We start from the raw sequence: 16760 nt of genomic DNA, 5'->3' as shown, positions 1-16760 counted from the left end.
AGCGTGGCGGGGGGAGGAGCGAAGGGAAGGACAGGTGGCAGCAGGGGATTGGCTGCCGGGCGGTGTGGCTGCGAGGGGATTGGCCGAGGGCTGGGGTCTCCGTGCGGTGTGTGTGAACTGAGTTGTGCCCGGTCTCAGCCTGGAGCTGGGGCACCGCCGCCCTCCTGGGGACGGGGACAGGGGGACGGGGACATGGGGACAGGGATGGGGACATGGGGGGCTGCCAGAGACATGGCAGGGGGTGACGGGGAGAAACGGGGCTGCCACAGCGCCCAGGGCAAGGGATGGAGGACGGAGGACAGAAAATGGAGGACGAATGGAGGATGGAGGACGAAGAATGGAGGACAGAGGATAGAGGATGGAGGACAGATAATGGAGGCTGGAAGATGAAGGACAGATGATGGAGGACAGAGAATGAAGGACAGATGATGGAGGATGAAGGATAAAGAATGGAGGACAGATGATGGAGGATGGATAATAGAGGACGGAGGATGAAGGATGGATGATGGAGGATGGAGGACAGAAGATAGAGGACAGAGGATGGAGGTCAGATAATGGAGGACAGAGGATGAAGGATGGATGATGGAGGAAGGAGGATGAAGGACAGATGATGGAGGGATGATGAAGGACCTCGAACCACGATCTGGGGGCTGTCCCCGTCCCACCCGTCCTCACCACCCATGCCCCGATGCCAGCCCGCAGCCGTGCCCGTTCTCAGCCCCCGGGGGAGGCAGCAGGACCTCAGCACCTCGGTGACGCGGAGCCTGCCCTCAGCAGCTCCCACTGCTGCTGCTGCAGGCGGTATTTGAATAATTTGCTTTGCAAATCTGCAGGCACCGGCTCCGATCACGCAGTGGGGGCGTCGGGCAACGTGCGTGCACCGAGGCAGGGCCACGAGCACGGCTCGGCATCCCTCAGCACCCTCGTGGGACGCGGTGGCACCCGCTCGGTGCCGGCCGCCAGCGCCCCATCACCTGGCCAGGTGACACGCGCGGCTGGATGCAGGCTGAGAATCGAGGCAGTAAATCTGATAAGCTATCAGCCAGCAGCACGATTAGGCGGATAATTAAGGACAAGGGGCAAGATCCTGAGCTGCTTTGCCACTGGTGTAAATACCGAGTGAGTGACCTGGCTGCTCCCGGCACCAGGCAGAGCCGCGGCGCTGCAGCCCGTGCATTAAATGCACCACAGTTCCCTTTTTTTAATTTTTTAAATAAAAATCAACCCCAGCATCTCAACGCTGATCCCCATGATTAGAAGTGGAGAAGGAAACACAGGGTTTGGCACAGATCAGGTCAGCAGGGAAAGGGATGCATTCAACAAGCCACAGGCAGGGAAGGATTCAGCACAGGCACCCGGTGGGCTCCGTGGGTGCTCCCCACATGCCTGGCCAGGACACCCTCAGCTCCAAGCCCTGGAGGAGCGAGGAGAGGTTAGTTGGAAGGTCAGGAGCCAAGCAAGAGGGCTGGGCTGAAGCAGACAGAGCCCCAACACCTCCCACAGCCCCCTCCCCAGCTCCTCCACCAAGAGTTAAGCTCCCCCCAGGGACAGGAAGGCATTGACACCCACCTGAAGGCACTGTAAGAAGTATTCTGTATTATTTTCCCCCTCCCCAGCTTTCTCAGCTCTGAAATCCCGCTGCCTTTCCTGCCCTGGAAGCAGCACAGGGACATCGCAGCCCCAACCCCATTCCCCAACACCTCACGCCCCTCTATCCTCTCTCCAACTCTTCCCAGCCCAACTCAAAACCAAAGAAACGAAGGACAGAAAGAAGAAGTAAAAGGAAGAAATTAAGAGAAAAAAAAAAAGGAACACAAATGAAAACTAAAAACAAAAAAGCAGCAGTTGGGAGGCAGCCTTGTTAGGACAACTCAGCAAAATAAAATTCCGGTTTATTGTTGGACAACATTGTTTCACACATACATCAAACAGGCCAAAAAAAGAAAAAAAATAAAAATAAACAGCAACTTCATAGACAGAAAAAAAAAAGAAAAACCTTTTTATCTTTGGCCTTGCCACCTCATACAAACCACGATCTATGGTACAGCTAAAGTACATACACAAAAAAAGTTACTGGAATGCTCAGAATAAGATTGTAATTTTTTTTTTTTTTGCATTTTTGTCTTTTTTTTTTTTTTTTTTTTACAAGGTTTTGTTTTATTCTCCTTTGAGATAATGGTTTGGGCCTGGTCACACCACAAGTAAAGTCAGAGATAGGTAACAAGAGATATACACTTCAAAGCCCCCCTTTTGGTCAATCCGAGATCACTTAAAAATGGCGGACCTCCTAACAATATGTACAAAAATATAAAATGTAAATAAAAAATACAAACAAATTCTCCTTTAAAGTACTTTTAAGAAAGAAAGCAGGGCCTTGAAGTTTTGGTGCTTGGGGTAAGGGGGTTCTGTGGGGTGGGGGGGGGTCGGAGGGGAAGGGAAAAAGAGAGAGGGGGGGTTTTTTTCTCTCCCCGCTAACGGGCGAATCGTTTCGTATGCTCGGTGAGTGGCAGCGCCGCGCCGGGGGGGGCCGGGGACAGGGGGTTCACTCTACTTGGTGAGGATGACCACGGCGGATAGGGGAGGAAGGGCTGTGTGTGTGTGTAGGGGGGGGTGGTTGCGACGGGTGGGGGCTGGGGAGGAAGGAGGGAGGGAGGGAGGGGGGGTCCCAAGGGTGAAGAGGACGCGCTGGCCTTTTTTGTTGGTTTGTTTTCCTCCTTATTTAAAAAAAAAAAATAATAATAATTTGCTGCCTAGTCATCTTCGTCGGTTTTCTGCTTCTTGGGATCGACGTCGTCGTCCTGAGGGGAAAGGTAAAGCCGTTAGGGGAGGGGACAGCACCCGGGTGGGCAGAAATAAAGGAGATTTTGGGTCCCTCTGCTCTTGTTCTGCCTTGTCCCTGCAGCAGAAGTGTTCCCCACAGCACGAAGCCTCTGGCAGCTGGCTTTGGGGCTGGAGCACCCCTGCCCCATCCCACCACAGCACTGGGTTCCCAAACCCAGGGTGATCACAACCAGGCCAGCACATAAAGAACTGGGCCAAATCCCCCAGGGGCACACAGCAGGAACCACACGGGCAGGATCCAGGCCCCAGAGCCCAGCCTGGTGTCTCCGACCCCACTGATTCCACCCCAAAACCCTCTCGGGACACAAGGGGTGCTCTGCCTACCTCGTCGTCCTCAGCTGCCCGTTTGCCTGTGGCTCCCTCAGCTTCGTCGTCTTCATCGCCGTCCTCCTCCTCACCTGCACACGGGAGAGACAGGGAGGAACGTGAGCCCCCCCGGTGCTTACAGCACCCCATATCCTCACAGCTCCCTTCCCAGGGCAGGGGGGGGTTGTTTTAGGGCAACCCCCAGCTGATCAGACCCACGGGCAGTGGGGGAAATTGGGATTTGCTGCAGGGGGCCAGGCTCACACCACAGGCAACGGGAGCATAAAAAAAAAAAATAAATCCACACCTTCCCCGAGCGCTGAGATCACAGCACATAAAAAAATAAAAGAGGAAACCTCTTTCTAGTGGCTGCTCCGCCTAACCGCTCCAGATTACTTCTGCTTCCCTTTGCAGCTATTAGTCCATCTTTAATGAGTTAAGAGAGCCAGAACGTATTAGTTCTGAGTCAGAACACTTTCTAATTATCAGAACGGCAAACAAACGCTACCCAACTTATCTCGCGGCTCCGGAGGAGGATGAGCCGAGAGCTCTGGGCTTTGACCCACTTTGAGCTCAAGTAGGCCAGTGGATCAGAACGAGGAGAATGAGAATTGATCGTATTTGGCCAGTTTGGGGGAGTTATCGGGGGGTTAGGGGCAAAACCAGAGGAAGAAAAACCACCGCAGAGCCTTGCGTAACGTGAGACCCTGCTAAAACGAAGCGTTAAGGCCGGTAAAGCTGGCTTTACACCGCCACACGAGCCACGCACAGACAGGCAGAGGGGGATTAAGGTCAGCCCATCCTCCTTTCCCCCTCTCCTGGCATATGCTGGGCCACGCCGTGCCCCTCGCTGCGGGGAAGGGCCTGGATTAGCTCCACCGGCCAGCACACAGCCCGGGCCGGCCAGCACCATCAGGTGACAGCACCAAGCTGCTTGGGAGCATTTTTAGTTCTTTGAGCTGCTTTAAGCAAAGCAAATTACGAGACGGGACGGGGAGAAGGGTGAGGAAAGAGAAAATACCCTCGAGCTCCCCTCTGCTGGCCAGCTGGGGGATGGAGTTTGCCCACAAGTGGTAGGGAAAGAGCTGATGCAAGAGGTGCTCGTGGCCCGTGGGTCTGCAGTTTTGGGGCTTGGATCACCCAGGGGCAGCAGGGACAGATCCTGCAAAGGATCCCAGTGAGGTATGGGATCCCAGCACCGCCAGGGGAAGGTGCCAAGCTGTGCCTGTGCTTCTGCCAGCTGGGAAGAGCGAGGCTGGCACTGTGGGACCGCAGCTCCCCGGGCTCCTCGCAGCAGTTTCCAGGCAACACTTCCACCCCGCACACATGCGCGTGCGGCACACGCATCCCCCTGCCTGGGGAGGGGAGGATTGCCCTTCTTCCAGCCAGAAGGGGAGCTGCAGGTAAAATGGGATTGGGACTGCACCGATCTGACCTCATGGGTAAAGATCCCGGGGATGAACAGAGCCACCGTGCCCAGCTCCTCTAGGAAAACTGTCCCCAAAGGGCAGCAAGAAGCCAGGAGCACAGCACCACCCTGATGGAGGCAGGTTTCCCCGTGTATATTCTGCCCAAGTAGGTGCTGGTCCGATGTTCCTTTGATTTCCAACCCCGTCTGCCCTGGTCCTCTCCCACAAAACTACCCACCAGGTTAGTAGGTCAGCACTTAACCGAAAATTCACAGGGGATTAACCCAGTAACAGCTCATCACGGGCCTCAAGTTCATTCCAGTGTAACAAGAACAGTTTCCTTCCAGCCTTAACGGCGGATAAAAATAAACAACGTCGTTCATCCAAGCAGATCTTAGGGAGGAGGAGGGAAAAATAAGTGGGGAGAGTGCGAGAAGTGGTTCAGGAAGTCACTGCTGGATTGCTGGCTGCGGCCACCAAAACCCCAAATCGGGGGAGGGCAGGGAAACCCAGGACACTGGATGAGGAAGGGTCAAAGCCCCAGGCCGGCTGCATCCCGTCCCACTCGTGTCTGTGGCAGCTGTGGGGATGGCAGGAGTCAAGGGCAGGTTTTTCCTACTCGCACGGCACAGCTAAGGCGCTTACTCAGCGCGGCGGCACGGGGCCGTCTGGCTGGAGGAGGGAGGAAGGAATCTGCCCTCAACCTGCTGGAAGGGATTCAAGGCTGACTTCACTCCCCGGCGCTGCACCAGGCTGCCCGGAGCCACCCCGGGGAGGAGATGGTGCCTGCAGCCCCCGCTGCTCCCCCCCGGGGGTCTGGCGGTCAGGATGCAGCCGTGGGACGGGGGCAGGGGGAAAAAGGAAAGTTACCATCACCCTCTTCCTCCTCGTCCTCTTCCTCGCCACCTTCCTCTTCCTCTTCGTCTACTTCGTTGTCGGCCTCCTGCTCCCCGTTTTCCTCGTTCTCCTTGGCAAGACAAAACATCACTTAAAAAAAAATATGCACTGGGGAAGGGAGAAAGGGGGGGAAGAGATGTTGAGCAGAAGCGCACGTCCCCACCTTTCCTTCCTAAAGCACCAGCCCGCTGGAGCCCCAGGCGTGCGTCTCGCTTCCTGCCTGCCTCCACACAACGCAGGCAGCCCAGGCATGAAGGATCAGGTCTATAGTAACTCGGGGCTGCAGCTCGGAGGCCAAGACAAAGACTGCAGAGGCTCTTGTGACACATTAACATGCAGCCGAGTGAATTCCCCCCCAAGCACGTTAAAAATAGAAACCCAACCGGTTTGCTCGTACGCAGCACGTTTCCCCATTCAACTGGTTGTAGGGCTGAATACACTTCTTTTTTTGACCCCCCTTTCTCTAGTGCCTAGAAGGCAGGCTGCACGGGATACAACCCAGCAAGGTTTTTGGGGAAAGGACCAAGACTTCCAAGCCCAGACCTTGCTTTCTGCACACCCAGCAGCTGATAGATGCTCAGAGGAGCTTCTGCTCAGCCTAAAACCCCTCGATGGCTCCACACAGTGATGCCATTTCTAGGGGATCCCTCTCAAGCAGGGCTGGGGACAAGCTCGCAGCAGAAGCAAGAAGGGGAAGGAAAAATAAAGAAGCCGTTGGAGCGAGGGCTGCCTCCCCCTGCAGACCCAGCCATACTCACAGCATTGCCGTTGGCCGGTGCATCTCTGCCATTTTCTGTTTCTTCAACAACTTCCTTCTTCTCTTTTAGATCCTGGAAGGAGCAGAAAAGCAGAAGAGTCACCCAGATTCCAGCCGCCTGGGTCAGGCAAGGTGCAGATCAGGTGAGGAAAAAAAAAAACACAGTCCGAGAGCGCGCGGGAGCTCGCTCCCCTCTTCGCACCGACTCGCCCTGGGATTTATTTGGTTGCCACATTCTGGCTCCTCCCGGGGAAAGGAGGGAGCGTGTGCCAGAGCGCGGCTCTCTGAAGAAGAGGCTGCTCTGTTTCACCTCCGAGCACACGGAGCTGGCTGCCTGCATACGACGAGCAGCAGCAGCAGCGCTGGCTGAGTGCCCATCTTAGCACAGTCCACGCAAGCTCCTGCAATGCCACGGCCAACGCACGGGCTCCGCTGCCCCGGGGCTTGCAGGCGTCCACGGCTGCTCTCGGTGCTTTCACAGCAGGAACAAATCCCAGGGACTCATTAGCAGAGGCTGCGGTCTCTGCCCTGCCCGGGGAAAAAAAATCCTCCGGCGCGCATTACACGCCTGGTCTTCCTCGTAGCGGCGGAGAGGAGACTCCAGGATCCATCTCCCAGCGTAACAGGATGGGGTGGGGGAAGCAGCCTATTTTTATAGCTGCTCCAGAGCCGTGCCCAGCTACTTTTGGTTCAAGCCTCCACCACGAGCAGAGCGAGAGAGCTTGTGTGTGTGTGTGTGTGTTATTTTATTTTATTTTTTTTTTTTTTGCTATTGATCACTGTCAAAATGTCATGCCAAGTCGCTCGGCAAACAGGCTGAGAGGATCCAACTTTATGTTCCCGCATAAAGAACACTCGGATTTAACACTGGCATCTCTGCTCGCATCCTCCTCCCCTTCTGTTCCTCCATCAGCTGGAGCGAGATCCTTCAGCACAAGCACCACCCCAGCCAAGGAAAGCAGAGAGGCCCTTCCCCAGGGCCAGAACAGCCCCACGGCCGGCTTCGGCAGCGACCACGAGGTGTTTCGAGTTGCTGGCAGCTCCCTGCTTCGCTGCAGCAAGCGGCCTCGCCCCCTCCTGCCTGGCCTTTGCGGCCGCCTCGCTCGCTGCGGGCACTTTCACTCCTGCTGAGCCGCTGTCACTTCCTCGTGGGAACACACCACCCGGTACGGGCTGTGAACGCGACCGCTGCTCTGTTTGGGGAGGGCTCAAACCACCGAGGGTAAGTGCCGCAGGGGTTTTAGACCACCGGGTTGTTTGTCCCCGGGCACGGAGGGGCGCGCAGGGACGCTGCTGGCGGAGGTGCCTGGGCTGCCCTGCCCCAGCGCTGCGTGCCAGCACCGGGCGCTGCTTCTGAAGCCAGCTCCGGGGTTACCACACCTGTTGATCAAACCTCACCCCATCGAATCAGCATCCTACGAGGCTGGGGCACAACACAAACAGGCTCCTTCCTGTTTCCACTGCACACGCCAGTCCCCAGCCAGCTCCTCTCCACGCCACCCAGCTCCATCAGTTCTCACTCTGCCACCGACCTCTGCTCCCCCAACACCCAGGGGGAGATCGCAGCCACTTCGCCTCTCACGCCTCACCATGCTGCTGCCTTCTGCGGGTGTTATCTCGTGTCAGGCACTCCAGCACGAGCACCACCAAACATTTCCAAAGTTAAACGCTGAGCACAGGGAGCAGTCAGAGTTTCCACGTCTCGCTGCGACCGATGAATCTCTCGGAAAGGAGCCGTTCACCAACAGCAAGCGCTGCTGGTCAGGGAACACCTCATTCCTGGGCACTCCAGCTGGACGTATCTCCAGCCCTGACCTTTTCGGGGCTGGGGAGGACGTTCCCAGCTTAATGCCCACCGGGACGCCCCGGCACGAAGCCCACACAAACAACAGCACCGCAGGGAGCCCGCTGTGCCTCCCCCCTCCTGGATAAGGAAGGCGGGGGGGGGGGGGGAAAAAAAAAACAACAAAACACACAAAACAAACACGCACGTGCCCAGCACCCTCCGCACCACCAGAACCCGCTCACCGGGACTTCTGGAGCTAATTACCGGCGCCTCTAATTACGGGCGCGCCCAGCCCCTGTTTATTCCCCCGCGCCGCGGGCCCCGATCTCCCGCCAGCAGGGGGCCCCGCGCGCCGCCACGCGCCCTCCCGCCTTTCAAAAGCGCGCGCCACTCTCCGCGCCCTCTCATTGGCCGGCCGCCAGCGCGCCGGGCCCGGCTGCACCCCCTCACCTCCCCCCCCACCCCCCCACCCCCCAACCCCTCCCAAGGCACGCCGGGAGTTGTAGTTCTCCCCCGGCGGACTCCGGCTCCCAGGGGGCACCGCGCGGCGCTCGGGGCCGCACGTGGTGGGCGCCCCGCGGCACGGCGGCGGCGGCAGCGGCCGGGGGCGGCGCTCGGCGCGGAGCCGCCGCCCGGGCAGGGCGGGGACCACCCCCCCCCCCCCTCCTTTCCTCCTCCTCCTCCCCTTCCCCAAAGCCCTCCCCTCTCTTTTCCCTTCCCCTCCCCGCCTCCCGGGACGGAGCCGTCGGAGCTGTGCTCCCCGGTGCCCCGCCGCCAGCCCCGGTTAACCGGTTTGGGTCACCTTGCTGCGGGGATATGGGTTTTTTGCCTTTTTAATTTTTTTTAAAACCCCACCACCACGGGAAAGGGCAGGGGAAGGTGAACGGGGAGCTCGGCCCCCGGTGCTGCCCCTTCCTCCACCCCCGGCCGGGCGCCCCCTCGGTGCGAGCGGCACCGGCCCCGCAGCGGGGGCGGCGGGCGGAGCGGGAAACAGAAGTGAAATCGAAATCCGACCAACCCCGCTGCTCGGGGGCTTTTTTTTCTTTACCCCCCCTCTCCTTCCGTTACGTTTTTTTCCCCCCCTCCCTCCTCCCTCTTCTCGTTCACCTCCACGCTTTACCCCCACGGTGCCCGGTAAGCGGCCGGGTCGCGGCGCTCCCCCGGGGCACGATCGCTCCCCCCCACCCCCCTCTTCCCCCCGGTTCCCCGGTTCTTTTCCCGTTTCCCCTCCCCAAGCCCGGCTTCCCCCGCAACTTTCCCCGTCGGGGAAGCCGAGCCCCAGCCCGCCCGGCTCCCCACGGCCCCCGGGGGCCGGGGCGCTCCGCCGCGGCTGCCAGACAAAGGCGGCCGCCGGGAGCCGCACCGGGGCCTCCCGGGAGAGCCGCTCCCCACCGAGCCAGCCCCGCTACCAGCAACCGGCCCGGATCCCCCCCCCCCCCCCCCCCACACACACCGAGAGGTGCCCCCGACGGGACGCCTCCTCCAGCAGCTCCCCCGAGCAGCCCCGCGCTCCCAAACCCTCCTTTTCCAGGGGGGGGCTCCGCACCCCAAACACCCCGACACCAACTCCACAACACCCCCTCCTCGCACCTCGGGGGGCACCTCAACAGCACCAAACCCCCCCCAAAAAACCCCACAGGGACCCCCCCCCAGCAAACCAGCTCCAAGTTTGACGGCGCTGTCACCCGCCAGCCCCCCACCGGGGCCGGCTACCGGGACCCCCCCCCTCAATACCTCTCCCCTACGGTCCCCCCCTTTCCTCCTCCATCAGGCACCGAGTCCCGGAGCCCCCCCCCGGCGGCGGGTTGGGGCCGGTAGCCCCGGGGGCGAGCACGTTTTTCCCCCGCACGCCGGAGACAAAGAAACGGGGCGCGGGGAAAGCTCCGCGAGGCGGCGGCGGCTCCGCCACGGAACCGAGCGGCGGCGGAGGGCGAAATGAGGAGGGGTGGGGGGGGTGAGGGGGTAAACTTCAAACCGGAGCGAGCACGGAAAAAAGGCGCGATTTCAAAAAATAATAATAAAAAATAGTCATTTTTAGAAAAAAAAGCAGAAAGGCGAATTATTGGAAAAAATTAAAAATAAGGGGATGAGGGAGGGGGTGAAAAGGGAGTGGGGGGGGGGTGAGGGCTCACCTTGGCGGAGATCTCGGCGCTGGTGTCCACGGCCGTGTCGGACATGGCGGGGGCGTGCAGGGGCGCGGGGCTGTGGCGGCGCGGGCGGAGCGGGCGGCGGCGCGGGCAGAACAATGCCAAGATGGCTTTGCGCGAGCCAGTGGGGACTCACGCGGCGCCGCCGGCCCTTTTATAGAGCCGGGGGCGGCGCGCGCGCTGCCCCGCGCCGCTCCCATTGGCCGCCCGCGCCGCCGCCGCCGCCGCCCATTGGCCGCGGCGCAAACAATGGGGCACGGCCGCTTAAAGGGGCAGGCGGCGCGGCGCGCGCGCGCGCGCGCGCGCGCTCTCGGTGGATGGATGGGATGGATGGATGGGGGGGGGGGGTCACTGCGGCGATGAGTTCGCGCCCGGCCTCAGCGTGGGCGAGGCGAGGCGAGGCGAGGCCACGCCCACCTCGTGCGTTGGCCACGCCCCCTCCCCTCCTCCCCGCCCCGGGCCCCGCCGTGTGAGGCGGCGGCGGGCGGGGAGCGGGCGGGCGGCCCCTGTGTGTGTGTGGGGGGGGGGGGGTGTGCGGCTTCTCTGTCCCCCTTTTCCTTCCCCCTCAGCCCCCGCGGAGGGGCGGGAGGCGTGCTCGCGAAGGGCGGCAGGAGAAGGAGAGTTAAAAATAATAATAATAATAAAGGGCTGGAATGCGGGGCAAACTGCCTCCCCCCCCAAAAAAAAAAAAAAAAAAGGAAAACACGCACAAAACTCGCTCTTTTCGTCCTCAAAGCTCGGTGTCCCCCCTCACGTAGGGCTGGGGGAGCCCTCCTCGGGAAAGTTTGCCCCAACGCCGCCGCCGCCGCCGAGCGGGGGTGGGGATTTAGGGGGGATGGCGGGGAGGGGGGGGGTGTAAGCCGCGCCGAAATGCGGGATTCCCAGCGATTTGCTTCTTTTCTAGTTTAAAAAAAGAGGGAAAAACACCGCCTGGGCGCCCCTCGGTCACCCCCGCCTCACACACGCAACGCGCGGCGGTTGCGGGCTCCAGGCTGGGCGCGCTGAGGGGGCTCCCCCGCTCTGCGCCCCCGCACCGGGACAGCGGCTGAGGGACCCCCTCTGCTGCCCGCACCGAGCACCGGGGACCGGGGCTGCCCCCCCCCCCCCCCCCCTTGCCCCCGGCTCCCGCTCGGTAACGGGGCAGCGGCGCGCTGAGTGAGGGGGCTCTGCCACACTCAAGATGGCGCCGGGAGCGCTTCGCGGGGCAAGCGCACGGCTCCGCAGCTCCCCCAGAGCCGCTCCGCCGCCACCGACGGCCCCGCCGGCACGGAGGAGCCGCAGATAAGTGGTCTCCGGTGTGAGGGGCGCGGAGGAAAGGGGAAAAAGCCCAAGGAGGCGCCCCCCAGACGGAGGAGCGCCTTTGCCACACTCAAGATGGCCGCCGGGCCGGGGCGCAAGTCGGCAGGACTTGTCCTCGGAGGGCGGGATATAGGGCCCGCGCGATGCGGATTGGCCGGCAGCGCCGAGCGAACGCTGTGCTGACGCTTTGCGGCCTCCTATTGGCTGCAGCGCCTGCCCGTCGAAAACGGAGTCGGTTTGAAAACCCGGAGGGGGGCCCGCGGCGGGATTTTGGAGCGGAGCTGGGAATGGCTGGCGGGGGTGCGCGGGGCGCGACCCCCGGGGAAGAAGGGGGGCTGCGTCTCTCCTGCCTGCGGGCGGGCCGTGCCTCCCCCCCAGCCCCTTCCACACCTCAAGGGGGGCTCTGGAGGAGCCCCAGGACTGCCCTCACGCTGTGTGGAGGCAGCATGGAGGCTCGCAGCCTCTCCTATCCCACCCCATCCCCTCACACGCGCCCCATAGCTGGGCGTTGAGGCCAAGGGGCCTCAAGTGTCCCAAGTGTCCCCCACACACACACGATGCAGCAGTGCCACGGGCTGGGTGCTGCCCATTGACACCACGGAGGGCTTTCCTCCTCAGCCTCGGTGTCCTTCACCTCACGGGATTGAGGCAGCCGCAGCGGGGTCGAGGCCTCAAGGGCCTGGAGGCTGCCTCTGACCCCTGGGGCCTCCGGCCAGGGCTTCCCTCGCTGCGTAGGAGAGGGGCCAGGGCTTTCTCCACGTGCCCAGGCGAAGAACGGGGCCGCACGCACGCCCCGGGACGTCTGCTCACTGCTAGAGGCAGCAGCGCCCTCTGCCACGGCCGAGGCGGAGGCTGGAGGCCGCTGGGGCTCTGCGTCCGAAAGAGGAAAGGAAATAATTAAAAAAAAAAAAAAGCCTGGCCCTAAATAAAGCACTTCTGCTCTAACTTGGCTTCAACGCGTGCCTACACCGCGAACGAGGGATGTTCCTCTGGGCTCGGTTCCCACGTTTCGAAAACGCTTGGAATAGAGAGGAAGAGTTAAAAAAAGCGATGTGGGATGTTTGGGGAAGAAAAGGAGGAATCCTCGAGGGACGCTCACGCCAGGATCCCACAGAAGGCAGGGGGTGGTGGGGAGAGAACCGAGCCCGGAGTGAAAGCAAAACTGCGCAGGAAAGCGGAGCCGCGGCCGTAGCGGGACGGCTGGTGCATGCGAGGAGGAGGGAGGCAGCCAGCGCTTGGCATTTTATGCCTCAGCAGTCCAAAAAGAAACAAGGAAAAAAAAAAAAAGAACTGTTGCCTGTAAAAGGCAGCTGCTGCCGCTTCACCTCTCCTCCACCCCTCCCCGCCGCCAGGCTGGGGAGCGGCTCCACGGGCTGCGGCGAGAGGAGGAGGAGGAGGAGGAGGAAAAGGAGGAGGCTGAAGGGGACTTTGCAAAAGTGCCCCGGCAGCGGGACAGAAGTTTCCAGGGCTGAGCTCTGCCCGGGATCTTGGCCCTGCTCCGCCGTCGTCTGCGGGAGGCGATGGCTCTGGCAGTGCCGGAGGAGGCGGTCGGAGTTTTCCCTCCTCGCCGGCCGTTTCCCTAGCTCAGCAAGTAGCTGTCTCTCTAATCCCCGGCAAAGATCCTGCTGCTGGGGCGATTATTTCATCGCGGCAAGCTGCTCCTTCGGAGGAAATTCTCATTACGCTCTTTCGGAGAGGCAGGGGAGGGGCGACTGTCACTCAGGCGCTCTGGAAAAAACAGAGGGATGAGCCTGCAGCATCGCCGGGCTCCGGCACGAGACGCGGTGGTGTTTCTAGGTCAGGCTGGCGATGCGGGACGTGAAGCCAGCGGAGATGACATCCTGCCTGTGTCACCTTCTGTGCCCCGAAGGGCGAGGGGGCAGGCGGCACCGTGCCCCGCGGGTGCCAGAAGCATCTTTGTGAGACCTTGCCGCAGGAGGCAGAGGCCACGCTTGGGGAATGCCGGCCACCACGGCCAGGACGGGGCCGACCTCCTCCGTGCGTCCCCGTGAGCCGAGCAGGGACGGGAGCAGCTCTCTGCGGTGCCTTTAATTAGGAGCTGGAGACACAGCCTTCGCCTTTCCCCAGAGGATTGCAAAAGGCCCAGGCGGGCCCCACACTTGAGCTCACGGCCATCCCTGCTCCTACACGCGCTTACAAAACAGGGCTCTGACTCACTGGCGTTTCCCGGCCCCGCGCTAACCGACCCCGGGGAGATGTTTGCAGGGCTCCCTCGGCGGGACGTGGGACGTTCGGCTGCTCTGCAGGGACGTGGCGTGGTCCCACTGATGTCCCCGCTTCCAAGCATGAGCCTGCAGCGAGGACATCTTGCTGGGGAGGGTTAAACACAGGGAGCGGAGGATGTGGGACAAGGACCGTGCCCTGACCCCAGCAGGCAATGACACCACGGTCCCTTGATGTCCAAGATGCTCCGTGGCTTCTCCATGGCTGCAGGGAGCCACCAGTTTGGGGCCACAGCACGGGAACACCCTTTCTGCAGCTGCCAGGGCCAGGTTGAGGGTAACAAACCCCCCTGGCACTGCTGCTTCTGCTCCTGCCCGCGGGCAGGGTGGGGACACGACTTGGGGGACGATGATGGACACCGAGGTGGTGGCACCGTGCCACCAGAGCCGGTGCTCAGAGCCCTGTCCTTCCCCACCCAGCTGCCTGCCAGCCGGGTTTAGAGGCAGCAAAGCTGATTATTGCCTTTCTCTCCAGGGAAGGGTGAGCAGGGCATGGGGGCAGCCTGTCCTGGAGGCAGGGGGATGAGACGGGTGGGCTTGGTAAGGCTGGGAAGCAGTTGTTTCCCTTTCTTTATTATTATTATTATTTTTAATTATTTTTCTGTCCACCCCCTCCATTTGAAGGTCACTTGTGACTTCAAGCCCAAGTGTGCAACACCACGGATCAGGCTCAGGGCTCATCACACCGCGATTACACACCCACACCCCGCCTGGGTCCCGGTGCCAGAGGTGGAGTTTCGCTCCTCAGGGCTCCTGCCCGGGTGCTCAAAGAGCTGCACAGAAGAGATTTAAAAGAAAAGGAAGGGAGGGAGGAGGCAAGGCCGGATTCTCCCTCCCTGCCTCTCCCAGTGCTTTGCAAACACGAGGTCTTTGCGATTTGCTTAGCAGGAGGGAAAACATCCCTGTGCTCACCCGGGGCTGGACGTGCGGCGGGGCAGGGACTGCACCCTGGCACTCGGCATGCTGTCCTCCGTCCCCATTCCTCCTGCTGTCCCCAGTGGGGTGTCCCCAGGGGCCACAGGGTGCCGGGGGACGTCGTGCAGCGGGGACGGCCACGTGGCGAGCCACCGCTCGCTCCTCTCGTCCCTCCTCACACACCTGGGAGGAGGCGCGCGCGCGCACGCACACACACACACTCACCAAACCAACCCCGAATCTGGATTGTTATCTGAGAGAATTAATTACTGGCTCATGAATATTCAGATTAGAAACTCAGCTGAACCTGGCGGCGGTTTGGCGCTCGGGGCGGCCCTGGGAAGAAGAATTCCTCCGGAGAGATATAAATCACCGCTCCCCCTCCATCGCTTTCCCAGCGGAGAGCGCTCCCTCCTCGGAAAGGCAGAACCTCGATTTCCTTTTTTTTTTTTTTTTTTTTCCTCTCCCCCTTCTTCATTTTCAATCCGCGCGGGGCCCCCGTAATTACAATGGGCTGCTTTAGGGCTTGTGTTATTTATTGGGTAAGAGGGACACACCTACCCGGCTCCAGCCTGCCCGCCTGTCGCGGCTTGCCGCTCCTGCCCGCCGCGCCGTGCCCGCCTGGTTTAGCTCGAGAGGCGCGGGCAGAGCGAGAGGGGGCCCGAGAGGGGCCAGCGGGGACCTTGGCCGATGGGCTAAGGTCTCACCGTGGCGTTGCAGCAGGGCTGGGAGCCGCGCCGCCGATACTGCAAAGCACGAATGTGCCGCGGTGGCGGATGGTCGATGCCACCGGCGCTCGCACCACGTTTGGCTCCGCTCGTGAAATCGTTGCTCCCATTTTACAGGTGGGGAAGGCGAGGCACGGAGCAGGGAGGCAATTTGTGACCCGCGGAAATGGGAAGAAAAGCCCTCGACTCCGTGCTCCAGCTCCCAGGACCGTCCCTGCGTGCTGCTTCCCGGCGGTGCTGCCCCAGCACCGCGTCCCCCTGCCTGGCCCCGCTGCCATCCGCGGGGGCTTGTGTGCTGGGAGGAGGCGAGCGTGCAGGGCTGAAGACCACATGGCTGGAGGGAATTAAATAATTGATGGCCCAGAAGTCTCCAGCAGCTACCGAGCCTCCAGGGGCTGCATTCGGGGAGGCAAAGCAGAGCCCCCTCCGCAAGAGCGTGGGGCCACCAGAAAGCAGCAAGCTCCGGGCCGACAAAGTGGCAGCTCTCCTGCCACGGCAGCCTCCTGGCATGGGGAGCAGCTTGAAAAATTTACAGGCTAACAACAAACCAGACAAATGCCCTTTTGTCAGCGGGCATCCCGGGCATCAGCCCCGCAGCAGGAGGAGGTTTTCCCGGCCGAAGCTGCGAGGCGGAGCTGCTGCGGGATCTGGCGGGCTGCGGGGTGAGGCATCTCCCTGCGCTAGACATATTTGTTTGTCGATGCTGAATCTGCCAATAAAAGTGGTGCATGACCAAATTGAATATGTAATTTAATTTATGCTAACCAGGAGGCGGTTGGCATTTCATCCAATGGAAAATGTTTGCAGGCCTCTCTTTCTTTTTAACTGATTTTTCATGAAAAGTTTTTTTTTTTTTTTTTTCCCCTCGGGATTTATTCACATCTTTTCTTTTTTTTTTTCTTTTCTTTTTCTTTTTTTTTTTTTTTTCTTTCAGGTGATGCCGTTATGATCTGTGTTAATAACGATTTTCATTTACCAGCTCGGGTGTCGAATGAACAAGCTCTTTGAATAACCATTTGGACAAGTATTAAAAAAAAAAAAAAAAAAAAGAAGAAAAAGGAGAAGAGGAGAGGAGCAGAATCCATTCCCAATCCTCTGAAACAGCCCCCCCTCCACCAACTTCAGTAATTTGCAGAAGAGTAGTTTCTTCTCTTTTTATTTTTTTCCCCAGCATAGTAGATGAAACAGTTGAAAGTGTTTGAAGCCGGCAAGAAATGCGTTTCTAGCTACTGATGTCAGGAACACAGAAATTGGCAGATTTTTCACGCTGGGTCAACGTGTAGCGATAAGCACAATGCCGCACCTCCGGGAGCCGTGTTTGTTGGTAAACAGACGGGAAGCAGCCCAAAAGGTCCGGAGTCGACAGCACACAGCCAAAGTGTGTCGTGAGGCCGTTGCGGGCGGTGTGGAGAGTCGCGAGGAGTAATTTGGG

The 16760-nt window shown here is 60.4% G+C and overlaps 1 protein-coding gene across 7 annotated transcripts; it reads right to left on the bottom strand.

Moving 5' to 3' along the window:
• Positions 1–1858: 1858 nt before the first annotated feature.
• Positions 1859–10282, bottom strand: PTMA (prothymosin alpha). 7 transcript variants are annotated; one of them, XM_084529099.1, is made up of 6 exons: positions 10129–10282; positions 6212–6283; positions 5427–5523; positions 3166–3239; positions 2751–2798; positions 1859–2186 (listed from the first exon to the last, which is right to left on the bottom strand). In XM_084529099.1, exons 1-5 carry the CDS (start codon positions 10171–10173, stop codon positions 2751–2753), a joined length of 336 nt encoding a protein of 111 aa, XP_084385225.1. In that variant the 5' UTR covers positions 10174–10282; the 3' UTR covers positions 1859–2186. The 7 variants fall into 7 exon arrangements, with proteins under 7 accessions (XP_084385225.1, XP_084385229.1, XP_084385227.1 ...); XM_084529103.1 differs by having other exon boundaries at positions 5433–5523; XM_084529101.1 differs by having other exon boundaries at positions 5427–5520.
• Positions 10283–16760: the final 6478 nt, after the last annotated feature.

The sequence above is a fragment of the Aythya ferina genome, assembly GCF_964211825.1.
Source record: "Aythya ferina genome assembly, chromosome: 9".
NCBI lineage: Eukaryota > Metazoa > Chordata > Aves > Anseriformes > Anatidae > Aythya > Aythya ferina.
The sequence above is the reverse complement of the archived record's forward strand: the minus strand, read 5'-3'. Positions and strand labels throughout refer to the sequence as shown.

Excerpts from the sequence above, each read along its gene's own strand:
- PTMA (XM_084529099.1), bottom strand. The coding sequence starts at position 10,173 with ATGTCCGACACGGCCGTGGACACCAGCGCCGAGATCTCCGCCAAG. Across the intron at positions 3,240-5,426 it reads CGAGGAGGAAGAGGGTGATG|GTGAGGAGGAGGACGGCGAT; the intron begins GTAACTTTCCTT and ends TCCCGTGTGCAG. Across the intron at positions 2,799-3,165 it reads GGGCAGCTGAGGACGACGAG|GACGACGACGTCGATCCCAA; the intron begins GTAGGCAGAGCA and ends CTTTCCCCTCAG.